Source organism: Ranitomeya variabilis, chromosome 2 (assembly GCF_051348905.1).
Source record: "Ranitomeya variabilis isolate aRanVar5 chromosome 2, aRanVar5.hap1, whole genome shotgun sequence".
NCBI lineage: Eukaryota > Metazoa > Chordata > Amphibia > Anura > Dendrobatidae > Ranitomeya > Ranitomeya variabilis.
Window position 1 is genome coordinate 954,959,126 of NC_135233.1, and position 27,957 is coordinate 954,987,082.

General features: G+C 44.3%; 1 protein-coding gene across 1 annotated transcript in view; it reads right to left on the reverse strand.

The window, feature by feature from the left end:
- Positions 1–10,792: 10,792 nt before the first annotated feature.
- Positions 10,793–27,957, reverse strand: part of PCOLCE2 (procollagen C-endopeptidase enhancer 2) — a 119,081-nt gene continuing 101,916 nt past the window's right edge. Inside the window, exons 7-9 of the mRNA XM_077290800.1 lie at positions 15,252–15,335; positions 12,608–12,775; positions 10,793–11,384 (exon numbers count right to left, since the gene is read on the reverse strand). Coding sequence (XP_077146915.1) covers positions 11,254–11,384; positions 12,608–12,775; positions 15,252–15,335 — 383 coding nt within the window. The 3' untranslated portion in view covers positions 10,793–11,253. The remainder of the gene's footprint in view (positions 11,385–12,607; positions 12,776–15,251; positions 15,336–27,957) is intronic.

Genomic DNA, 27,957 nt, shown 5'->3' on the forward strand with positions numbered 1-27,957 from the left:
CTAAATATCAGAATTTTGGGTTGTAAACATGTATCACTTTGATAATGATTTATTATGATTATGTGTCTGCTAAAAATATTGTCTGTCCAATATTTTTTGATAAGCCTTCCAGAAAAAAATAAAATGTCAAGTTGGCAATCCTGAACTGTCACGGGAGACCTAGGTATGCAAGAGCTAATGACCCGGGCCCCTGCGATTTCCCTCAGACTAGGGAAACCCTGACTGACCCTCTCCCAGAGTTTACACTGATGGTGTGCATGTCTGAGCCTCCAACCTCACCCTGTCTCCTGTTTCAACCCTAGGCTGAAACCACCACCCAGTGAAGAGACCACACACCAATACCCACAGTTAGCACAGACAAGGATAACGGAAAAATATGCAACATGCGCAGTCACTCAGGAATACACTATAAGTGCACAGGGCAAAACAAATACAAATATAGGAAGGAGAAAATAAGACAAAGGGAAATACACCACCAGCAACGATACTCCAACTCCTAGCTCACCACTCCAGACCGAGATAACCAAGCACAAGACAGAAGCTATAATCGGCGACGCCCAATGTTCAGAAGAACTATTTAAAGGCAGTGGGCGTGGCCCAGCTTCCAATCCGAGCACCAGCTAAATTAACCCCGAACCAGCTAGATAAAATCTAGCCGACGCCACTGAGCACATAGTGGACAAAAGCGGAATTACCGCTGTCTGTCGAACGCCCTGGTATGAACAGCATCCGACATGACAGTACCCCGCCTTCTACGAGGGACCCCAGGGCCCTCACGGCTTATAGGACCCGGCTTGGCCGGATGACGGCGGTGAAACATACTGACCAGCCGATCCGCATGAACGTCCGAGGCTGGTACCCAGGACCTTTCCTCAGGCCCATAACCACGCCAGTGTACCAAGTACTGTAAAGTGCGGCGCACTACACGAGAGTCAACCACCTTGGAGACTTCGAATTCCAAATTACCATCCACCAAGACTGGAGAAGGCATTGGTGTCGCGTCCACAAGACCCACCAACTTTTTTAGCAACGATCTGTGGAACACGTTGTGTATCTTATACACCGTAGGAAGCTCCAACCGGTACGCTACTGGGTTAATGACGGCGGCGACCCTAAATGGACCAATAAACCTTGGACCCAATTTAAGGGACGGTATTTTGAGTCTTATGTTTTTTGTGGATAACCACACCCAGTCATCCACACTCAGGTCCGGACCTGGCACACTCCTACTGTCAGCCACACGTTTGTACCTAGCACCCACACTCAACAGGCGCTGTTTAACTCTCCTCCAGACTGATGATAATTGTGCTCCTAACTGGTCTTCCTCCGGGACGCCGGAAGAGCCCCCCTGACTCAAAGTACAAAATTGAGGATGTAGCCCGTAAACACAAAAAAAACGGAGACTCCCCAGAAGACTCCTGGCGGTGATTATTGATGGCAAAGTCAGCCAAAGGAAGGAACGTCGACCACTCCTCCTGGTTATCAGAAACAAAGCAGCGTAAGTACTGTTCCAAATTTTGGTTCATACGCTCGGTCTGACCATTTGACTGAGGATGAAACGCCGAAGAATGAGACAACTTGATCCCCAGCCGTGAGCAAAATGCTTTCCAAAATTTTGCCACAAACTGAGACCCCCTCTCAGAAACGATGTCAGACAGAACCCCATGAAGTCTGACCACCTCCTGCACAAATACCTGAGCCAGAGTCTTAGCATTAGGCAAAGACACAAAGTGTGACATTTTTGAGAACCGATCAACAATCACCAAGATGACCGTGTTCCCAGCTGAGGAGGGCAAGTCAGTGATAAAATCCATGGAGATTTCCGTCCATGGCTTACTAGGTACCTCGAGAGGAAGTAGTGTGCCAACAGGACGGGAGTGGGGCGTCTTAGCCCTAGCGCACGTGGTGCAAGCTGACACGTATGAGACCACGTCCTGTCGGATCTTGGGCCACCAAAACCGACGTGAAACCAACTCCAAGGTACCCCTAACCCCTGGGTGGCCAGCCAGGACAGCATCATGATGCTCCGCCAAAACCTTTAAGTGGAGATGAAGCGGTACAAACGTTTTGTTGACGGGAAGCTCAGATGGTACCTCCTCCTGGGTCTCGGCAATCTCAGCCTCAACCTCGGTAGTGAGAGCCGAAACCACAACACCCTTTTGGAGGATGGGTACTGGATCTTCCCGAGGTTCTCCCCCCGGAAAACACCTGGACAGAGCCTCCACCTTAGTGTTTTTAGACCCAGGTCTGTAAGTGACAACAAAGTTGAACCGCGTGAAAAACAATGCCCAGCGAGCCTGCCTGGGAGACAGATGCTTGACAGACTCCAAATAAAGCAAATTGTTCTGGTCGGTAATAACAGTAACCTGATGAACCGACCCCTCCAAGAAGTGTCGCCATTCCTCAAAGGCCAATTTGATTGCCAACAACTCCCTGTTGCCGATATCGTAGTTACGTTCGGCGGGCAACAGTTTCTTGGAAAAATATGCGCATGGTCGCAAACCGCTCAAGGATGAGCCTTGTGACAGCACCGCCCCCACACCAACCTCCGACGCATCGACTTCCACAACAAAAGGTTTCGATAGGTCTGGCTGCACAAGAATGGGGGCCGAAACAAAACTGTTTTTAAGAAATTCAAATGCGCGCACAGCGGCCTCAGGCCAAACGGAGAAATTGGTACCCTTTTTAGTCATGTCTGTAAGCGGTTTAGCAATGATAGAAAAATCTTTGATAAACTTCCTATAGTAGTTAGAAAACCCCAGGAACCGCTGAAGAACTTTTAGGTTATCAGGCCGTTCCCAATGCAAGACCGCTTGCACTTTAGCGGCATCCATTTTGAAACCAGAAGCAGACCCAATATAACCCAAGAAAGGCAACTCCTGAACCGAAAAAACACATTTCTCAAGTTTTGCATATAGCTTATTCTCTCTGAGAAGCTGTAACACCTGCCTGACATGATCTAAATGAGTATCACGGTCGCAAGAATATATGAGAATGTCATCTAGGTACACAATAACGAATTTCCCCAAAACATGCGAGAACACATCATTTATGAAATGTTGAAACACTGCAGGTGCGTTTGTCAACCCAAACGGCATCACCAAATTTTCAAAATGACCCTCAGGGGTATTAAAAGCCGTCTTCCACTCATCACCTTGACGGACTCTTATGAGGTTGTACGTCCCCCTGAGGTCAAGCTTGGTAAACCACTTAGCACCTGCCACCTGGTTGAACAAATCCGGTATCAATGGCATAGGGTATGGATCACAAACAGTAATCTGGTTTAACGCCCTGAAATCCAGACACGGGCGTAGTCCGCCATTTTTCTTCTTAACGAAGAAGAACCCTGCTGCCACTGGTGTGGATGAAGGCCTGATGTGCCCTTTGCTCAAACTTTCAGCAATGTAATCCTTTAGCGCTTGTCTCTCCGGACCGGAGATGTTAAACATCCTTGCTTTAGGCAATTTGGCCCCTGGTTTAAACCTGACAGTACAGTCATAGGGGCGACTTGGTGGCAACTCTGAACAACCCTTCTCAGAGAACACATCCACAAAATCCAGAAGTGACTCAGGAACGCTTGAAGTCACAGCAGACACACATGTGGCCAAGCAATTCTCCTGGCAGAATTCGCTCCACTGAATTATGTCCTGAGTTTTCCAGTCAATAACCGGGTTGTGCATAGACAACCATGGAAAACCCAGAACCAATTGTGCTGGAAGACTCTTTAGCACCTTACATGTAACCTGCTCGAAATGTAGAACCCCAATGTGGAGTTTCACCTCAGCCACAAACTCAGTAATCTCCCCCTGTGGGAGAGGAGCAGCATTGATGGTGACCACGCGGATAGGATGAGGCAGTTTTTCGACCCTAAAACCGGCTGTGCGCGCAAACTCCTCATCAATGAGATTTGTGGCAGAACCACTATCCACAAAAACCGTGATTGGCAGCTCTCTGCCAGCGACAATAACTTTGGCAGGGAGCATGCATTGAGAAACCACCATGGAGGATATACATAAGCTCAGATTGGACTCCTCCACACCCTCTGAGCTTAGAAGTTTTCCTCCGTTGCGTTTTTCTTTGACAGCAGAGGACAAATATTAACAAAATGACCAGTTTTACCGCAGTAAAAACAGGCTCCCTGCTTCCTGAGCACAGGGGCTTGATGCTTAACATGTGACACCCCTGCGATTTGCATAGGTTCCGTGGGCTCACCTGCAGCAACCTCACGTGAACCTAAACCTTCTCCCACAGGCGGCGTCTCATGCTCCCCCTGACGCAAACGGCGATCAATGTGGACAACAAGACTCATAGCGGAATCTAGTGAAGCAGGAGTCTCGTACATCAGGAGGGTTTTTTTAACCCTTCCAGAAACCCCATGAATAAACTGACACCGCAGCGCGGGATCATTCCACTGAGTGTCGACCGCCCAGCGGCGAAATTCAGAACAGTAATCCTCTGCAACACGCTCCCCCTGGCGAATAGTGCGTATCTTAGATTCTGCTAGAGCCATTCTGTCAGGATCATCGTAAATGTGTCCAAGAACAGAAAAAAAACTCTCCATAGAGTTAAATGCAGCAGAATCAGATGGCAAAGAAAACGCCCATGCTTGGGGGTCCCCGTTTAATAATGACAACACCAGGCCCACACGCTGAGCCTCATTACCTGAGGAGATCGGACGCATCCGAAAATACAGTTTGCAAGCTTCACGAAAAGTAACAAATTTACTGCGTTCCCCAGTAAACTTTTCAGGCAAAGGAAACTTAGGCTCAGCAACTCTACCTGTCACTCCGGCTTGCACATTAGGTACTGCTAGTCCCTGTTGCTGCACTGCCCCCCTCAACTCAGTGACCTGTAGGGACAGCGCCTCCAACTGGCGGGTTATGGAATTCATGGGATCCATGGAATTTCAAATAATGTTGGCCGATTATAATGTCACGGGAGACCTAGGTATGCAAGAGCTAATGACCCGGGCCCCTGCGATTTCCCTCAGACTAGGGAAACCCTGACTGACCCTCTCCCAGAGTTTACACTGATGGTGTGCATGTCTGAGCCTCCAACCTCACCCTGTCTCCTGTTTCAACCCTAGGCTGAAACCACCAACCACCACCCAGTGAAGAGACCACACACCAATACCCACAGTTAGCACAGACAAGGATAACGGAAAAATATGCAACACGCCGCAGTCACTCAGGAATACACTATAAGTGCACAGGGCAAAACAAATACAAATATAGGAAGGAGAAAATAAGACAAAGGGAAATACACCACCAGCAATGATACTCCAACTCCTAGCTCACCACTCCAGACCGAGATAACCAAGCACAAGACAGAAGCTATAATCGGCGACGCCCAATGTTCAGAACAACTATTTAAAGGCAGTGGGCGTGGCCCAGCTTCCAATCCGAGCACCAGCTAAATTAACCCCGGACCAGCTAGATAAAATCTAGCCGACGCCACTGAGCACATAGTGGACAAAAGCGGAATTACCGCTGTCTGTCGAACACCATGGTATGAACAGCGTCCGACAAGACATGAACAGTGTGATCTGCCAGCAACATATTTTAGAGCAGAAGACAAAAAATATTAAATTTTGGGGAAAAAGTAATTAACATAGTAACATAGTAACATAGTTAGTAAGGCCGAAAAAAGACATTTGTCCATCCAGTTCAGCCTATATTCCATCATAATAAATCCCCAGATCTACGTCCTTCTACAGAACCTAATAATTGTATGATACAATATTGTTCTGCTCCAGGAAGACATCCAGGCCTCTCTTGAACCCCTCGACTGAGTTCGCCATCACCACCTCCTCAGGCAAGCAATTCCAGATTCTCACTGCCCTAACAGTAAAGAATCCTCTTCTATGTTGGTGGAAAAACCTTCTCTCCTCCAGACGCAAAGAATGCCCCCTTGTGCCCGTCACCTTCCTTGGTATAAACAGATCCTCAGCGAGATATTTGTATTGTCCCCTTATATACTTATACATGGTTATTAGATCGCCCCTCAGTCGTCTTTTTTCTAGACTAAATAATCCTAATTTCACTAATCTATCTGGGTATTGTAGTTCTCCCATCCCCTTTATTAATTTTGTTGCCCTCCTTTGTACTCTCTCTAGTTCCATTATATCCTTCCTGAGCACCGGTGCCCAAAACTGGACACAGTACTCCATGTGCGGTCTAACTAGGGATTGGTACAGAGGCAGTATAATGCTCTCATCATGTGTATCCAGACCTCTTTTAATGCACCCCATGATCCTGTTTGCCTTGGCAGCTGCTGCCTGGCACTGGCTGCTCCAGGTAAGTTTATCATTAACTAGGATCCCCAAGTCCTTCTCCATGTGAGATTTACCCAGTGGTTTCCCGTTCAGTGTGTAATGGTGATATTGATTCCTTCTTCCCATGTGTATAACCTTACATTTATCATTGTTAAACCTCATCTGCCACCTTTCAGCCCAAGTTTCCAACTTATCCAGATCCATCTGTAGCAGAATACTATCTTCTCTTGTATTAACTGCTTTACATAGTTTTGTATCATCTGCAAATATCAATATTTTACTGTGTAAACCTTCTACCAGATCATTAATGAATATGTTGAAGAGAACAGGTCCCAATACCGACCCCTGCGGTACCCCACTGGTCACAGCGACCCAGTTAGAGACTATACCATTTATAACCACCCTCTGCTTTCTATCACTAAGCCAGTTACTAACCCATTTACACACATTTTCCCCCAGACCAAGCATTCTCATTTTGTGTACCAACCTCTTGTGCGGTACGGTATCAAACGCTTTGGAAAAATCGAGATATACCACGTCCAATGACTCACCGTGGTCCAGCCTATAGCTTACCTCTTCATAAAAACTGATTAGATTGGTTTGACAGGAGCGATTTCTCATAAACCCATGCTGATATGGAGTTAAACAGTTATTCTCATTGAGATAATCCAGAATAACATCCTTCAGAAACCCTTCAAATATTTTACCAACAGTAGAGGTTAGACTTACTGGCCTATAATTTCCAGGTTCACTTTTAGAGCCCTTTTTGAATATTGGCACCACATTTGCTATGCGCCAGTCCTGCGGAACAGACCCCGTCGCTATAGAGTCCCTAAAAATAAGAAATAATGGTTTATCTATTACATTACTTAGTTCTCTTAGTACTCGTGGGTGTATGCCATCCGGACCCGGAGATTTATCTATTTTAATCTTATTTAGCCGGTTTCGCACCTCTTCTTGGGTTAGATTGGTGACCCTTAATATAGGGTTTTCATTGTTTCTTGGGATTTCACCTAGCATTTCATTTTCCACCGTGAATACCGTGGAGAAGAAGGTGTTTAATATGTTAGCCTTTTCCTCGTCATCTACAACCATTCTTTCCTCACTATTTTTTAAGGGGCCTACATTTTCAGTTTTTATTCTTTTACTATTGATATAGTTGAAGAACAGTTTGGGATTAGTTTTACTCTCCTTAGCAATGTGCTTCTCTGTTTCCTTTTTGGCAGCTTTAATTAGTTTTTTAGATAAAGTATTTTTCTCCCTATAGTTTTTTAGAGCTTCAATGGTGCCATCCTGCTTTAGTAGTGCAAATGCTTTCTTTTTACTGTTAATTGCCTGTCTTACTTCTTTGTTTAGCCACATTGGGTTTTTCCTATTTCTAGTCCTTTTATTCCCACAAGGTATAAACCGCTTACAGTGCCTATTTAGGATGTTCTTAAACATTTCCCATTTATTATCTGTATTCTTATTTCTGAGGATATTGTCCCAGTCTACCAGATTAAGGGCATCTCTAAGCTGGTCAAACTTTGCCTTCCTAAAGTTCAGTGTTTTTGTGACTCCCTGACAAGTCCCCCTAGTGAAAGACAGGTGAAACTGTACAATATTGTGGTCGCTATTTCCTAGATGACCGACCACCTGCAGATTTGTTATTCTGTCAGGTCTATTAGATAGTATTAGGTCTAAAAGTGCTGCTCCTCTGGTTGGATTCTGCACCAATTGTGAAAGATAATTTTTCTTGGTTATTAGCAGAAACCTGTTGCCTTTATGGGTTTCACAGGTTTCTGTTTCCCAGTTAATATCCGGGTAGTTAAAGTCCCCCATAACCAGGACCTCATTATGGGTTGCAGCTTCATCTATCTGCTTTAGAAGTAGACTTTCCATGATTTCTGTTATATTTGGGGGTTTGTAACAGACCCCAATGAGAATTTTGTTACCATTTTTCCCTCCATGAATTTCGACCCATATGGACTCGACATCCTCATTCCCTTCGCTAATATCCTCCCTTAAAGTGGACTTTAGACAAGACTTTACATAGAGACAAACCCCTCCTCCTCTTCGATTTTTACGATCCTTTCTAAACAGACTGTAACCCTGTAAGTTAACTGCCCAGTCATAGCTTTCATCTAACCATGTCTCGGTTATTCCCACTATGTCAAAGTTACCTGTAGATATTTCTGCTTCTAGTTCTTCCATCTTGTTTGTCAGGCTTCTGGCGTTTGCGAGCATGCAGTTTAGAGGATTTTGTTTTGTTCCAATCTCCTCGCTGTGGATTGTTTTAGAAATGTTCTTACCTCCCTTCTGAGTATGTTTTCCTGGGTCTTCTTTGTTCGAGTCTAATGTTTTTCTTCCCGTCCGAAGTTGAGTATAACTTCTATTTTATTAATTGAAATCTCTGCTCTTTAAGTTTAGGAGTCAGGGAGCGTATTACACGGTGACTGACAGTCTTCCGTATATAAGTGTAAAGTGTCTTCTCCTGCTCTATAACATGCTTCCTAGATTGCAATCAATTTCAATGCTGACAGGTTCCATTTAATGAATTAATGAATGAATGAACAAAGCTGTTCAAATGGATGTTTGTGTCACTGTACAATAATTCAATGGGTCAGATGTCCCTTTATTCTGCTTATTAGTTGGAGACCATCCATGTCCACTCCAGTTTCAGAAAATGTCCTATATGAGCCATAGGCGTACTTCAAAAGGACACAATCAGATAGTGCTTTTATCCACTGACAATAAGCAGAGAGCTTTACTGTAAGACAAGCAGCTGGGTTAGTATTAAAACTCTGTTCATATTACTTTTATTCGTTCTGTTATTATTGGAGCCATAATAGCTTTGACTGATTCCACTGTAATATTAAAAATGATTCCAGGGAATCCTGACAGATCCTATTCATCTACTATGGCTTCCTTTGTGTTTTCATTTTTTTTTACATTAAGACTAGTACTGCAGACAAGTTATTATTGGTATGAAAATTGTAGAAACTTTTACACCTGCCACACAAGCCTGACCTCACCACTAGGGGCGTAAGTAAACACCAAGGTAGCTGCTTATTCATGCCCGTCCAGGGTAAGTCGGGACCGATGCACAGTGGGTCCACGAGCCATGTGCGCCACCTACATGTGTAACATATGATGGATCAGATTACATGTAAGTTATGTCCAACACAACAATTCGGGTTGAATCATTTGATTTTTCTCCAGGCCTGAGATAAACATAGTGAAATATAATTTAATCTGTTCATGGAAGGATAGACAGGCAAGTTTACCTATCATACTCCCACACTACACACCATTGCAGCTTGTTAGTCATTAATTTATGTAACCATTTTTTCTTTGCCACAGCTAATTACTCACACATTTAATTATGCTGAAGGATTCTGTCACATTCAATTAGTCATTAGAAGAAAGCTGATGAAAATATATTTTATAAAGTCATAGCTCTATTACATTGTGATCAAAATATCTATATACACTATAAAGAAAATGACATACCTGTCAAAGACTTTACATAACCAAGCATGCTTTTAATGTGCCAACTAAACAACATGTTGACTTCTTGAATCTGTTAAATCTATAGTCTCAGTTTTTGCTGTTAAACTTTTGATAGATATAGATGTCTCATAAGGAGATAGCCTACCTGTGTATTGGATCATCTGGGTTTCTAAAGAAAGAGGTCACTGCCTCTGGTATAGATTCTCTATTTCACTGTACCAAACCATGAAATGGATTTAAAAGTAAGGAAAAAGGTCAGGGCAGGCAGCAGACAGAAGTACAAGGTCAGAAACAAGTCAAGTCTTCAACAGGATTTCAGAAGAGCACCTTTGCATACTAATGGAAGTTAAGCTAACTTATTATTCAAGCAATGGATTGTGGGAAATAGAAACCTTCAAGAGCGTGTCTAGATGATATAAGTAAAGGTGCTAACTGGGACGATTTTAGTTTTTTCTCATGAGTCTAAGAACTTACAGGCAGGTAGTTGCTACCTCAGTCCGGTCACAGATAGCTCCTGCTGGCAATTCTGTAGCTTCTAGTGATATCATCTTGAGAAAGCAGCTGCGTCTTTTTCGTTCTGCTCTGTTGACGGAGCATTCTTGAAGATGTCATGCAGACTGATGGCTAGTTCCCTGCTGCCAGGCTGTCAATCAGCAAGATGTCAGGAGTCAGTCCCTTTAAACAGATCAGCCCGAAAGAGGAACAGTTGCTCTGTGGATGTGAGATCAACTGAAGCAGCAGAAACAGCAGAACCACCAGCAGGAGTGGTATGTAATCAATATGAGATGGCGCCAGGCAGAACAGGAAAGTAGTTAACAACTACCTGCCTGTAAGTTCTCAACCTCATGTGAAAAAAATAAAATAGTCCAGATGACCCCTTAAGTCCATGAAGTGGCACAACCACAGATCGAAGAACAGAGATGGTTAACTATAGACTTGATTGGAGCAGCTGAATGTGGTCATGCTGTAAATGTATTTACCCCAATGTTTACTTCTATAAAATATATAGAATAAGTAGACTCTAAAATAATTAGTGGGTAGATTTTATTAAGCATAGATTAAAACACAAAAAAATGCATCAAATTATTTATTACACTGAAAAAAATGTTTCGAAAATAAAAAAGACCAAAAAATATAAATATTGCACTGAAATTCTTTTCATGTTACATCACCAAACGTTTAACTCCTAAAAATATACTTTTCATAATTTTCAGAAATGTATAAATAAAAACAGATAAAAGTAGTCAGAACCTAGAACAGTTCAATTTATACTTTAATGGAATCTCAATGGGAGAAGCTTATATTTTTGAGCTACCCTGACCAAAGGTGCAAGGAGTTACAATGGTTAATGATGACTTGCCCAGTCCCAGTCTAGCAGTGAAAGTATGAGCACTGCCAAAAGATGTTGACGACTGACTAAATTACAGAATTCCTAAACTCATATTATCTTCCTATTTAATCAGGAGATGCACAGTCACAAAAAAGATCTAACATCTCTTGTTTTTCAATGAGTTCAACATTTTCTGGTTCTTTGTTTTAAAACTCATGACAAAGTTGCTTGGTAAGATTTTTGCTCGCCCCTCTTCATCGACTTGACCCATGATGATATAATTCAAACCTGTAGGAAGGATAAAAACAAGCTGAGATATAAACTCTTTACACGATGAGCGGATTTTTGGCTTTCATGGACCTTCAAAAAAAGGTTCTTATGCACACTGATATCACAACTTGAGTAAACACCTAACATGTTTTTTTCAAAGACTTCCCCCTTTAGGCTAGACAAGCAAAAGGTTATTAAGTAACAGCAATTCCCAGACAATTAGTGCAACCAAAAACATATCTATAATAATAATAATCTTTATTTTTATATAGCGCTAACATATTCCACAGCGCTTTACAGTTTGCACACATTATCATATCTGCAATGTGTCCTGTGACACTGTGTGAGCTGTGATCTTGCTGTAAAAATGGCCATGCCGTAGACAAGTTGCACACAAGTCACAGTCGCAGGGGACTTGCATTGAAATCTATAGCAAGTGAGTTGCGTGCAATTTGTGACCAGTGACAGAAAATACAATTCATTTGGAAATATTTGCCACTATTTTCTAGCAGCAGGAAGTCTCAGATAGCAATGCAAAATTATAGAAAACCATTGGATGCAATGTAGCACTGCGATTTGTGTGTCATGTGACATGTCTCCTTGTAGCCCTAAGCTAAAAAGGTTGCCACATTTGCAACATTCAAGGCATAAGGAGGGAATTTCTCGCAAGAAATGGAGCACTAAAAGCAAAACGGATACTTCATGTACCGCGCATGTCGTGAAGGTGTTAAAGTTGGCCCAATAGCTTTTTCTGATGGACGATAGTAAACACAAGTGTGAACTGTGCTTTTGCGGGTATTACAGAATACTGTGTGTTGTTGAAGAAATACTACAGGCTAACACACCTATAATCCAGGCACAGGTCCAGATCTAAATGCCGAGCAATGGTCTGACCTATTAGGACATATGGATATCATAGAGATTCCCGCTCTAGATCTTTGCCATTTTGAAAGCTGTCCTGTAGGAGCAGGTCCCTTTCATGCAAACTCAAGCTGTCCTTGCAATATATGGATCTCCATTAATCTAAATGGCTCAGAAGTCAAACTACATTTCTCATGTCACCAGGGGAAACACATGGCTTGCCTGTGTCCTATTGTTGATTGCAAGGGGTACTGGGAGTCAAATCTTTGAAAATGATTGTCTCATCAGATTTAGAACATTCTTCATTTAAATCAGATTGAAGGATAAAATATTTTCCCTAAAAAAATACATATTCATTTCATCCCTGAATATTGACTTACCTCTTCTAATCATTGGGCACTGTTTACAGACCACGATAACCTTGGCACTCATGGACTTGCCAGCTTGCTGGATGGCGAGAGTTCCTTCTTTATACACATTGATAATAGACACAGTGGCATACACACTTCCTCCTCGGCTCACTGTTGTTATGACTGTGCCTGTAATCACTTTAAAACAATGATTGTCTATTATACAACAAGTGATGTATCTTGCCTGAAAGCAATATGAGGTATTCCATAAGAAATCTAAAAAAGTCGCCATTACAGGTTCTACAGTTTTTACAACTAAACACTTAGTGTGTCACAATTCCTCCTCTGAATGGCAGCTCAGCTGTTCAATCTAAGGCTTGGGTATGCTGAGCTGTCAGTGTGGTGAGTGACAGTCTAGGTGCCCAATCAGGTCTGGGGCATGCTGGGTTTCCTACAGGTGTCTCCTATTCGTGATGATTCCCTGGCTATTTAGCTTTCTGTCTGCCTGTTATAGAGCTCATCAGTTTGGTGTCTGTTTTTCCTGTGCTTTAAGTTCTAGAATTTTGATCTTTGTTGACTTACCTTGGCTTTGCCTTTGACCATCCATTTGACAAGTCCCTTTCTCTTGATCTGCTACCTTCTTGGAATTCTGATCCCAGACTTTGACCTGACTACGCCTTTGCCTCACCCTTCTGTTTATGACAAACCCTCCTGGCTTTTGAACTCGGACTCCCTGACTTCCCCACCTCATTGCTTGTCTGGAAGTACTGACTAGAATGACATTGGGTCTAAGCCCTACACACTGTTCTCAGAACAAGGGGCCCAACCATGTGTTTGGCTTAAATTTACCCTATTTTCTTAAGCCCTATTCAATTGAGTAAATCAATGGCGTTAATATTCTAAAACATAATTTTTTGAGTTCTAATAAACTAAAGAATAATATGTTCCTGTTATTTCTATGAAATGTGTAAATGACGAACATCAATCCAATTCCCATCAATCTACATATTAAGAAAAAAAAAACAACCTACTGTTGGTCCTTTGGTTTAGTCTCATTGGCTAAGATAATAAGGCAAGCGGCATTAACATGTTTAAATACTTCACAAACACAAGAAGTTCAGGGGTCAACTTCAAATCTTTTCTAGTAAGTAAAATGGAGGATTGCATAATATAATTAAAACAAATTATTTTTCTGCAATGTCCCACATCTTGGTCTATGTTCAGTTCTGTGCAGCTTGTGGGAATTAGATGTGTGGATAATTGCAGTCAACATTCAATGTTGAGGAATAGAGTAGACTTAGTGAAGGATTGGTCACCAAATTTCACAGTACAAACTGCATACATGATTAGATAGATCTCTAAGCCCTGATGAGGCTGGAATTCTTATTTTTATCATCATGTGGCTGTATAATCCTTTCGAAAACTCTCCCACCCAATATTTAAATGAGTATTTTTTTAGGACTGCTAGAGCGAAAAAGGATTATACAGGAATTATGACATGGATCTACATCAATTCTGAATAAATTTAGGAGATCTATTCAGTAATATACTCAGTTTGTATCGTGAAAACTGGTGGCAGATCCTCACAGTGAAATGTAATTCTAAATTCACTTGAAGTACACCCAATCAATAATGTGTATAGCGAGCGTATTACCTATTGTTGTCTTTTGACATTTCCAACATTGCTCCGATCTCCTCCTGTCTCACGTGACCACAGTTGTGACTTGGGTCTCTTAACTTTGGACTGACATTAAGACTGTGACTGCCGATCCACACACAATACACTGTGCAAGCTGGCTAGAAACAACTGTAGTCACATAATGCTGGATAGGACGCTTGCGATGTTGGAAATGGCAGAAGACAGCGACGGGTAGGAATTATAATGCACATTCCACACACCCACTACTGATTGGTAACAGAGGGTGCAATTAAAAGAAAACACCAGAGTATTCCTTTAAATAAATTTGCAAATACTTTGCTTCACTCTTTTCGTACCACATTATTTCAAGCTTTTTTCTTGTTTCATATACAAATATCTGTTTTGAAATTCAGCAGTTTGTCCAACAATTCATTTTTCCGTCATTGTCAGACATGATTTATCACATACTAGATCTCCATGATGCGCAAAACCTTCAGAATTGCACATTTCGTTTTTGAAATGAAAGAAAAGGATAACAGCCTAGGATTTACGAGCCGAACAAGATACTTAAAGTCTAACATCTTGCAAAAAAGTCTGACATTTTGATTGCATTTTTGGTTTATAATTTGTTGTTTCTATCCCTCTTTCTTTCAGTTTGAAATATTCTCCATTTCTTTAGGATTAAGCTAAAATATAACATTTAAGAAGGTTTGATCCCACAGTGACAAACTGTCCTTGTGGACCAAAAATACACACCATGTTCCAGAAATACAACATGTAGGAACAAGATGTCTGAATAAAGACCTTTATATAGTAACAGTTCACCTTCTGTCTGGCCATTTGTGTTTACGCTGTTTGCTAGGACAGATGTTTACAGTTTTCTGAATGTCTGAAGGAATCCTTTGAGATCCAGACAGTAACATAAGACACCGGCCGAGCAAAGAGCTGACTCACGAGGGTTTTCTGCCAGTTGGTTGGTATTAAAATGCACAGTAGTAAATGATTAAGAAATAAGAGTTGGCAATTTTCTCATACCGAAGTTACTAGAGCAGTAATTGCTCTCCGGGGTCCCGCTTCTTTTACATTTTTGCTGGCACAACGCAACTGTTGGTTTTAGATCTAAGAAAAAAAAACAAGGAAAGACATGAGTATCATGATTAAAGTAGACAATGGAATAATAGGTTTACAAAATGAAAGCGATTAGTATGTCTCCAGTTTAATACAGAATCACAAGTAGCTTTTCTTCATGTTGGTTTTCATTCAATTCCACCAGCAAATAAATCATAATATGCTATATTGGATACTGTATTGTGGTAAATATAAACATTGTTTAATCGAGCAATCAATTTTGTCAATTGCTCTAATTTATTTTATGAATAAAGATCCAGCAAATGAAAAAAAGAGAAAACAACAAAATGGAAGCAACGGGAGATAAGAATTATTTCGGTAACTATAACAATTTCCTGCCTTATCTCACTCCTACAACCCAAATCTCATTCTTTCCCTTCTGTTTCTAATTTTAGGAGGGAATGAAGAGAAAAGGAGATTACATAAAAATAAAATATTTTACAGGAGGTTCCCTTTAAATACCAGAGTTATCCATAATCCATGGAATCACCACTGCTCATAATAGCATGCACTTTTTGTATTGCTGGGGCCTTTCCATCGAGTTCCTATTTTTGACAGACTATCGTAATTATGCATGTAACTCCCTATGTACAGTGACATGTAAAAGTTTGGGCATCCCTTGTAAAAATTACTATTATTATAAACAGTTAAGCAAGTTGAAGACAAAATGATCTCTAAAAGGCCTAAAGTTAAAGATGGCACAATTCATTTGTAATTTAGGCAAATATATAAATATATTGTCATTTTTAACATTTTAAAAATTACAAAAAGGAAAATGGGCAAATGCCAAAGTTTGGGCATTCTTGGAGATTTGTGTGCTCATATGGTTGTGACCAAAGTTTCAGACCTTAATTAGCCTGTTCGGGTTATGTCTTGTTTACTATCCTTGTTAGGAAAGACTAGGTGATGTAATGTAATTAAGAAAAGGCAGTTAAGAGAAACAGTAGAGGTGAAGATAAGGTCTGGAAGACCAAGCAAAATTTCAGTGAGAGCTGCTTGTATGATTGCTAGAGAGGCAAATCAGAACCTTCACTTGAATACAAAAGACATTCAGAAAGCTTTAGCAGACTCTGGAGTTGTGGAACATTGTTCTATTATTCAGAGACAACTGCACAAATATGGCCTTTGTGGAAAATTTAGCATGAGAAGTATGCAAAAGAGCATCTAAACAAGCCTGATGCATTTTAGAAACAAGTCCTGTGGACCAATGAGGTTAAAATAGAACTCTTTGGCCACAATGATCAAAGGTATGTGTAGAGAAAAGAGGTCACAGAATTTCAGGAAAAGAACATCTTGCTAACCATTAAGCATGGAGGTGGATCAATCATGTTTTGGGGTTGTGTTGTAGCCAATGGCACGTGGAACATTTCACGGGAAGAACAGTTTCAATAACATTTCAACACATTCTTGATGCAAACATAACACCATCTGTAAAAAAAAAAGCTAAAGTTGAAAAGAGGATGGCATCTACAAATGGATAATGATCCTAAACACACATCAAAATCCAAAATAAACTACATCAAATGGAGCAAGCTGAAGGTTTTATAATTGTCCTCACAGTCCCCTGATCTAAACATAATTGAAAATCTGTGCCTAGACCTCAAAATAGCAGAACATGCAAAATGACCCAGGAATCTCACAGAATTGGAAGAATTTTTCAAGGAAAAATGGATGAAAATCCCTCAAACAAGAATTGAAAGACTCTTGGCTGGCTACAAAAAGTATTTACAAGCTGCGATACTTTCAAAACAGTCTGCTGCTAGGTACTAACCAAACTTTTGTCCATTTTGCTGTTTTGCTTTTAGTCATTTTTAAAATTTAAAAAATGAATATCTATAATATAACGCTGGGAGCGTCACTCTGTCCGAAGCCTTTATAGACTGCGCAAGCGCCGGCGCAGTCTGGACCCCACAGAGTGACGCTCCCAGGAGATCGCGGTATGCGTAAGCACTGAACGCACACCGCGATCTCCAACGGAGAAGCGGGGACGAGCCACGGAGCCAGGAGGGTGAGTATATTTACCTGTCCTCTGTTCCACCGCTGCGCGCGAGCCTCCGTCCTCCACATCCTCTGCCTGAGACGTTCAGTTCAGAGGGCACGATGACGCGCTTAATGCGCGCCGCCCTCTGACTGAACAGTCACAGCCAGAGGACAGGACCCGGAAGACAGACCGGCGCGCAGCAGTGGAACGGGAGGACAGGTAAATATAGCAAGTGCCGGGGGCCTGAGCTAGCGGCGACCCCGGCACCTGACCCCCACAGCGCGCCGGTGTCCCCGCCTGCTCAGGCCCCCAGCAGAGCCACGCACAGCCCCCCGCAGTCAGCAGAGCCACGCACAGCCCCCCGCAGTCAGCAGAGCCACGCACAGCCCCCCGCAGTCAGCAGAGCCACGCACAGCCCCCCGCAGTCAGCAGAGCCACGCACAGCCCCCCGCAGTCAGCAGAGCCACGCACAGCCGCCCGCAGTCAGCAGAGCCACGCACAGCCGCCCGCAGTCAGCAGAGCCACGCACAGCCCCCCGCAGTCAGCAGAGCCACGCACAGCCCCCCGCAGTCAGCAGAGCCACGCACAGCCGCCCGCAGTCAGCAGAGCCACGCACAGCCGCCCGCAGTCAGCAGAGCCACGCACAGCCGCCCGCAGTCAGCAGAGCCACGCACAGCCGCCCGCAGTCAGCAGAGCCACGCACAGCCGCCCGCAGTCAGCAGAGCCACGCACAGCCGCCCGCAGTCAGCAGAGCCACGCACAGCCGCCCGCAGTCAGCAGAGCCACGCACAGCCGCCCGCAGTCAGCAGAGCCACGCACAGCCGCCCGCAGTCAGCAGAGCCACGCACAGCCGCCCGCAGTCAGCAGAGCCACGCACAGCCGCCCGCAGTCAGCAGAGCCACGCACAGCCCCCCGCAGTCAGCAGAGCCACGCACAGCCGCCCGCAGTCAGCAGAGCCACGCACAGCCCCCCGCAGTCAGCAGAGCCACGCACAGCCGCCCGCAGTCAGCAGAGCCACGCACAGCCGCCCGCAGTCAGCAGAGCCACGCACAGCCGCCCGCAGTCAGCAGAGCCACGCACAGCCGCCCGCAGTCAGCAGAGCCACGCACAGCCGCCCGCAGTCAGCAGAGCCACGCACAGCCGCCCGCAGTCAGCAGAGCCACGCACAGCCGCCCGCAGTCAGCAGAGCCACGCACAGCCGCCCGCAGTCAGCAGAGCCACGCACAGCCGCCCGCAGTCAGCAGAGCCACGCACAGCCGCCCGCAGTCAGCAGAGCCACGCACAGCCGCCCGCAGTCAGCAGAGCCACGCACAGCCGCCCGCAGTCAGCAGAGCCACGCACAGCCGCCCGCAGTCAGCAGAGCCACGCACAGCCGCCCGCAGTCAGCAGAGCCACGCACAGCCGCCCGCAGTCAGCAGAGCCACGCACAGCCGCCCGCAGTCAGCAGAGCCACGCACAGCCGCCCGCAGTCAGCAGAGCCACGCACAGCCGCCCGCAGTCAGCAGAGCCACGCACAGCCGCCCGCAGTCAGCAGAGCCACGCACAGCCGCCCGCAGTCAGCAGAGCCACGCACAGCCGCCCGCAGTCAGCAGAGCCACGCACAGCCGCCCGCAGTCAGCAGAGCCACGCACAGCCGCCCGCAGTCAGCAGAGCCACGCACAGCCGCCCGCAGTCAGCAGAGCCACGCACAGCCGCCCGCAGTCAGCAGAGCCACGCACAGCCGCCCGCAGTCAGCAGAGCCACGCACAGCCGCCCGCAGTCAGCAGAGCCACGCACAGCCGCCCGCAGTCAGCAGAGCCACGCACAGCCGCCCGCAGTCAGCAGAGCCACGCACAGCCGCCCGCAGTCAGCAGAGCCACGCACAGCCGCCCGCAGTCAGCAGAGCCACGCACAGCCGCCCGCAGTCAGCAGAGCCACGCACAGCCGCCCGCAGTCAGCAGAGCCACGCACAGCCGCCCGCAGTCAGCAGAGCCACGCACAGCCGCCCGCAGTCAGCAGAGCCACGCACAGCCGCCCGCAGTCAGCAGAGCCACGCACAGCCGCCCGCAGTCAGCAGAGCCACGCACAGCCGCCCGCAGTCAGCAGAGCCACGCACAGCCGCCCGCACTCAGCAGAGCCACGCACAGCCGCCCGCACTCAGCAGAGCCACGCACAGCCGCCCGCACTCAGCAGAGCCACGCACAGCCGCCCGCACTCAGCAGAGCCACGCACAGCCGCCCGCACTCAGCAGAGCCACGCACAGCCGCCCGCACTCAGCAGAGCCACGCACAGCCGCCCGCACTCAGCAGAGCCACGCACAGCCGCCCGCACTCAGCAGAGCCACGCACAGCCGCCCGCACTCAGCAGAGCCACGCACAGCCGCCCGCACTCAGCAGAGCCACGCACAGCCGCCCGCACTCAGCAGAGCCACGCACAGCCGCCCGCACTCAGCAGAGCCACGCACAGCCGCCCGCACTCAGCAGAGCCACGCACAGCCGCCCGCACTCAGCAGAGCCACGCACAGCCGCCCGCACTCAGCAGAGCCACGCACAGCCGCCCGCACTCAGCAGAGCCACGCACAGCCGCCCGCACTCAGCAGAGCCACGCACAGCCGCCCGCACTCAGCAGAGCCACGCACAGCCGCCCGCAGTCAGCAGAGCCACGCACAGCCGCCCGCAGTCAGCAGAGCCACGCACAGCCGCCCGCAGTCAGCACAGCCGCCCGCACTCAGCACAGCCGCCCGCACTCAGCACAGCCGCACTCGGGCAGTAGAGCCGGAGAGAGAAAGATGGGAGCAACATATGGCAGAATGGAAACAGGAACAGGCAGAATGGGGGCGCGGGATGGGAGCAGCACATGACAGAATGATTGCGCACGATGGGAGCAGCACATGACAGGATGGGGGTGCAGGATGGGAGCACATGACAGGATGGGGCGCAGGATGGGAGCAGCACATGACAGGATGGGAGCAGCACATGACAGAATGGGGGCACACACATGACAGGATGGGGGTGTAGGATGGAGCAGCATATGACAGGATGGGGGCGCAGGATGGGAGCACATGACAGGATGGGGACGAAGGATTGAGCAGCACATGACAGGATGGGGGCGCAGGATGGAGGAGCACATGACAGGATGGGGGCGCAGGATGGAGCAGCACATGACAGGATGGGGCCGCAGGATGGAGGAGCACATGACAGGATGGGGACGCAGGATGGAGCAGCACATGACAGGATGGGGACGCAGGATGGAGCAGCACATGACAGGATGGTGACCATATACCAATATAAATGCTCGCCACCCGGGCGTAGAACGGGTTCAATAGCTAGTATATATATATTGCGCAAATTACAAAGTAAATGTGTCATCTTTAACTTTAGCCCTTTTAGAGATCGATTCATCTTCAACTTGCTTAACTGTTCACAATAATGGTAATTTTGACCAAACTTTTACATGCCACTGTAGCTTAAAAAGAAATGTTGTCAACATGAGTCAAAACAATATTATCTCTGGCAAGATACCACAACTATTCGGTTCATTTAATTAACTAGTGATAAGTTGGTAGAAAAGGAGTATTGGGTTTTGCTCTTTCTTCAAAATTATGCTTCCATGTTTTTTATTTTTTTTTTATGTGGGTGGAGGCCATATTGGAGACATACAGAAGGGAAATTAACAATGTATACAAGATGTTTAGCAGAATTTTTTTTTTAAATATTGGCACATTCATGTTTTGAAGAAATTTTTATTGATTTTACATTGCTTTCGACTAGTGTTGAGCGATACCGTCCGATACTTGAAAGTATCGGTATCGGATAGTATCGGCCGATACCCAAAAAGTATCGGATATCGCCGATACCCGATACCAATACAAGTCAATGGGACACCAAGTATCGGAAGGTATCCTGATGGTTCCCAGGGTCTGAAGGAGAGGAAACTCCCCTTCAGGCCCTGGGATCCATATTAATGTGTAAAATAAAGAATAAAAATAAAAAATATTGATATACTCACCTCTCCGACGCAGCCTGGACCTTACCGATATAACCGCCAGCCTCCGTTCATAAGAATGAGCGCTTGAAAGTCCTTAGATGACGTCGCAGCCTGTAATTGGTCGCGGAGCGGTCACGTGACCGCAACGCGACCAATCACAGGCCGCGACGTCATCTAAGGACTTTCAAGCGCTCATTCTTATGAACGGAGGCTGGCGGTTACAACCAGGGCACGTCAGAGGGTGAGTATATCAATATTTTTTATTTTTATTCTTTATTTTACACATTAATATCGATCCCGATACCGATTCCCGATACCACAAAAGTATCGGATCTCGGTATCGGAATTCCGATACAGCAAATATCGTCCGATACCCGATACTTGCGGTATCGGAATGCTCAACACTACTTTCGACACATTTCTAAAAGTATGTAGGCTTAGGGAAGAAGGGGCACTGCACATCAGATCTTTGTAACTTATGCTTGAAACTGGTATTATTTATAGAAGAAGTGCATACTAGTTTACATCAAGCACAGATTTGTGGGTGGGCATGCACCTTCTGATTAATTTGATGCATCTTATTTCAGCTCCCTTCTATTTGAAGCTGGAGTAATAAATTCAAGTCTTAGTAAATGTATAGTTCCTTCTTTTATTCCTTCATGAACGTCTTGTAAGCAGGGTGTTTAGGATTTGTTACAGATAAAATGATTGGAGGTTAATTAACAGAGAAATCTCATAGATTTTTATTACAGCTTTGCAAAACAAAGTATTGCATTCTCCTTTGATAGAGACCAGGGAGTGAAAGGGTAAACACATATAAAGACTGAGGCTGAGATAAAAACAAGAACACTATACTCAAAGAGTAAAAACTAGCTTTCATATTAAAGGGACTCTGTCACCACATTTGACCTATCTAAACTGTTAATATGGTAATACAGGTTATAGACTGCTGATAAATGTCCTACCTGTGTGTCTCCTATCAGATGTGTGGCTCCCAGTGTTACCAGGCACAGGTCCAAACCTAAATGTCTAGTAATGGTCTTGCCTATTAGGACATTCGGATATCATAGAGATGTCTCACTCTGGACTCCACCCTTCTGAAAGCTGTCCTGTAGGAGCAGCTCCCTTTTTGGCAAACTCAAGCTGTCCTGCATTTTATGGTTGCCCATTAATCTAAATGGCTCAGAAGGGCGAACACCGGTGATTTGAGTGTGATGTGTAATGGTTACTAGTGTCACCAGTGTGATGTGTAATGATTACCAGTGTGATCAGGGTGTTGTGTAGTGGCTGTTCTCTGTTCTCCTGATCTCACTGCAGAGCTGTGTGTGATTATACCTGACACATCAGCAGGTTCCTGTCAGCTTCAACTTCCATTTCACTGGCAGACAGGGTTGTAATATTTCTGCAATACAGCAGAGCTCAGGCAAAAAATGTGTTAGCTACTTGTCTCCTACTGGTAACTCCCCTTCATGTAAAATAATCTCTGGAGGCAGAGTTATCTTCCAGGCAGCGTACTCCCCAGAGCCTGGAAGAGGTCATTTACATATAATAAAAACATGGATTTCAGCGGAATAAGACATCGGATCGCAGATATCAAGGTGTCATTTTATTCAGCTTTCTATGATCTACATGCCCATATAGATGGCTTAGGCCAGATGATTCTACTGAAAGATTTCCTTGACATGCTTCACCCTCTATTCATAATGAGATGACTAACCTGTTCCAGTCAACACAGCAAAGTTGATAAAAAAAGCCTATTGTGCTGCTCTGTAAGCCAGTATGAAAGCAGAATAATTTCAAAAATAATTCTTCATGTGGATAATCATGGAACAAAAATTGTAAAATATGTTTAGGATTAAACCTGGTTTTTGCTACCTCATCTGAGAGCAGTGTAATGTGGGAAACAAGACCTTGATTGTAGCGATGTATCACTCAGTTTACTGAGGGCAACAGTTGTGACAGAGTACTTAGATTTAGCAGAGCTAACAAAGCTAACCCTGACCTCTGTGAACATTGTATATTGACAGGGAGCTGCTTATCGGAGGAGGGGGCGTGGTCTGACCAGGACTCACATGCACTGTGCTCCAGGTAGCGATAATATTCTGGTGTTAAAACATTCATTATATGGAAACAATAGCACAAAGCCTAAGTGACACATCCCTGAAACCTGTGTCTCAGCTGCTACATTATGCTGTCCTCAGATTACAGAGCAAACAGCTGCTGACAGATTCACTTTTAATATATAATTAATGCACCTTAGGTAATATCAGGCTGTATACTCATCCATTCTCTAGCAGCATATTTATGAGCAAAGTCTATGCATTTTAATGTTGCTGGACATGGTTTACACAAATGGAAAAATTAGTTTTATAAGTCCAGAGACAACAGCCACACACTGGAACATGTCATCCTGTTCATTTTATAGAGGACACTTGTATATACTTTTCAATAAACTGTTGGATTATCTAACAATGCAAGGGTTAATGTCACTTAACATTAGCAGCCAGGAATGTAGGAGGCAGACAACATATTGGGTATAATTCGCCCTCCTTCCTAACACAGTTTTCCATACTTTCCCCATTACATCACTCCACCATCCACAAGGAAAGACAACGTGACACGTTTACTGTAGGCTGAGAATAATGAGACAATATTGAAACAGCCCAAATATTGCTGTTAAAATAGAGGGAAGTTTGGCTATTAGGAATATCTAGTGACCATTGTGATATACAAAGAACACAACAGATGTAAACAAATGCAAATGACGGTGTAACTTGGAGCTTGTGGGTCCCAATGCTAAATCTCCATGAGTGTCCCCCATTATTATAGAGACCCTCTAGGCTCCAGGACCAGGTGCTATTGCAACCCCTGATCCCATTATTGTTATGTCCCTGCTATGGGCATAAAAAAGTTTTAAAAAAATAATATTGAACAATAAAAGTACCTGCAGTACATGTAGATTTATCTAAGGCTGTATTAATCCATATTGAAGATGAATAGTGTTCAAATATCCAGAAATCTGAGCAAGTAGAGGGGGGTTTCTTTCGTCACAATGTCGAGAGGCCAGAAACAGGTTTTCACAGGCATTATTCAAATGTGCATGTCCTTTTGCATTAGAACATTATTTGATAGATGGTCATCTCTACCCATTTTCCATTAGATGTTTTTTCCCATTGCCACAACCCCCCCCCCCAAAAAAAAAAGGGTGGCCCATGTGAAGTTTTCCCCAAATGTCTCTGTGGAAAAAATGGTTGGCATCTGCTGCTGTCCTTGGATTTGGGGATTTTACTGAGATGGTCTAGCTCAGCCCAAAAAATTATACTATTGTAGAACATGCCGCTGAATTTTTCCCCCCCAAAAAAATGGAATAGCTTCATATAACGATGATGGATCTATGTGTAGCCTGTGCAAACCATAAAGCTCACGGATAGCACATGGATTCCAAACACTGACTTTATAGGATCTTGTAAATCCTTGCACTCCACAGTCATTCATTACTATCAATAGAAATTGTGTATTGCTTGGTTTCATCTGTGGTGGAGCTGCTGAAATATTGAACTGGAAAGTTCCCGCACAGTTGAGATCAGAATGTTGGAGGTCTCGGTAGCTGGACATCCTCCTATCAGTGAACGATTGGAGAAGCAATTGTCCAAAGCACAAAATAAGTGGCCCACTATTAAATGTTACATTCATTAGACCATACCCAACAGAAACATTTTTCAATTTTAATCATTCACAAAATATGTTCCAGTATCTAGATATTCCTATTATGTACTTGTGCTAGTGGCTATGCTCGCTCAGTTGTAGAGGTGAGTAAATTTCCTGAAATTTATTTGGAGCAGATTTATTTTACTCAGTCCAAACATAATAAGTCTGAATTTAAAGTACTTTGATTCCTGTGAAAACAAGTTTATTCTGCTGTGAGGTGTTTCCAGACCCCAAAACATGTTAAATGGAGGGGCAGTGTTTAAAAGTAGTAAAATACATCATACTCAGCCGTCCTAGACTCTCACCTCTCTTATGCTGCCTCTGCCATCGGAACTCAGCAGTCTTCTACGTGAATCTTTGGCACTGATGTTGGTGATTGGTCTCAGACAGTGCACATCATGACATTCATAGATTGCCATGTGAATGCAGGAGGCCAATCAATGGCCTTATCAACAATAATGAAGTGCTGGAAGAAATGAAAGCCAACTCAGACCATCAGGAAGCTGCGGTGATGGTGGCCTAGGCAATGTGAGACAGCTGAGGTCCTACAACAGGTCTGTATAATGTATATTATTATTCTAATACCATGCCGGACCTCACAATGTCCAGATAAATGGCAGTCATCTGGTTTGTATTTTGCTGGATTCATACAAAGCCAAGCCTAAAAAAAAAAATTGGATTCTCCAAAATCCAAAATTTTCAGGAAATTTGTAACAAAGTTGATTTGTTATGGATCGATTTGCTCACCTCAAGCAAAATACCAGGAAATATACTCTAGACAAGCATAGAAATTTTATGTTAGGAAGCATGTAGAGCAGACGATGAGGTAAGGGAATGACAAAAATTTCAGGAAATATTGAAACTATGTAAGTGGAACACTGGTCTTTTCCTACATACTGATTATATTTCAATGATGAGAAATCCCTTCTATAACTGCTGTAATGGACACGGTAAGGACCTAGTGCTATGTACTACATTTTCTTGCCATGTGTTTGCTATGTGGTCAGCCACATTGGAATGTAAGAATAACAGAGGTAATCATCAGATATTACAAGTCTTTAATTCATCTGACCCAGCCAGCTATATTTATAGTGCTTAAACATAGAATTTCCAGTGCCACTCAAAACCTCCAAAGAAAACTTACAGACAATTGAAACAAGACAGAGCTCAGTTGTATGGTAGCTTAAAATAACTCCTGGAAGCAATATAAGAAATGATATGCTTCTTAGATTATAGAAAATCGTAAGCACACCAGGCGCAAGAGTGGTAAAGGTCAACAGGATGTGATATTCCAACATCTTCAACACCCATTACATTTACGACCTAATAAAATGTCACATGAACGTACTTAAGATCAGTACGGTCAACCTAAAAGAAATATGATATTTGTTGTTTCAATAGTTAGTTGATGATGTGGATAACCCAAATTCATCAGGTTCTGGAGATTATAATATTGGCTCCGGGATGATCAAATTTGCTGCCCCTTGTTAAATGCCCTATATAATTTCCAAACTGAGTGATATATAATACAATCTCAAATTTAGAAACGGCTTTTCATGAAATTGGAACTGGTAATTAAATTATGATAGATGACAAAATTGTCTAGCATGATTATAAGGAACCTGCCAGATGTTCCTCAACTAATTAAAGTGAAGACATGTTTAACCATACATTTATGGCTGCAAACTGATATTCTATCATTGAGAAAACCAAATATGAATCTTCATGCAATGGAGGTTGCAAATACATTGTGAGCAGACAAGGGCACCAATCCCCTGCCTTTTTCTCAGCCTACTACTAGCCCAAGTTGAAGGAGATGTAGCGGCAGAGAGGAGATATCAATGACACACATGGGGGGTGGTGGTAGGCAAGGAGTAATGTGAAGAATAGATGGATTAGTTGGAAATTGGCCTGTTTTGCAGATTCATTTACAGAAAACGTGTGTTATTGGTAGGTTTCTGTTGATAATTTTCCCTCCATATTCAAAAATGTGTGTGTGGAACTGGTTGTTTTTAGGGTTTATGACAATACACCTGCAACTATGATACTGTAGAGTATAAGCATTTATCATGAGTCATCTCTAGTAATAAATAAGTTATTTGGTCGGTTTGCAAATATAAATAACTAAAACTTACAAATAAAGTTCACTTATGAGAGCTGCACCACTGTCCTGATTTATTTTACTCCTTTATCTTGCATCATTAATTTCCACAGTGCTTTATAGACAGTCATCACTGACCCCACTGGGGCTCACAATCTAAATTTCCTATCAGTATTAGTGATGTGTTCATTACTCGTGTTTTCTGAGAATGCTCAGGTGTTCTCTGAGTATCTTGGGTGTGCTCGTAGATTATGTTTTTGTCTCCACAGCTGCATGATTTGCGGATGTTAGACAACCTGAACATATGCAGGGATTGCCTGTTTGTTAGGGAATCCCCACATGTATTCAGGCTGTCTAGCAGCCGCAAATCATACAGCTGCAGGGACTCAAACATAATCTACGAGCATGCCCAAGATACTCGGAGAACACCTAAGCATGCTCGGAAAACTCGAGTAACGAGCACACTCCCTCATCACTAATCAGTATGTCTTAGGCCATGTTTCCACTGTCCGGATTACTTCAGTATTTGCTGCGGATTGGATGCTGCATACATCCGCAGCATCCAATCTGCAGTGTTCAGATGTCACAGCATAGTGGAGGGGATTTTATGAAATCCCGTCTCCACTATGCGTGCAGGGCCGCATCCGGCAGCTCTGCGTAACCGGACATGTGGCGCGTCTTTCCAGACAGCAGCATGTCTATTTATCTTGCGGAGATGCTCTGTCACAGCAAGATAAATAACCCAGTCTATGAATACGATGCGGTGATTCCACATGTGTTCAATGAACACATGTGGAATCACGGCATGTACAACAGGGGGTGGCACTTTGGGTGGAGCAGGGTATCCGCTGCGTCCA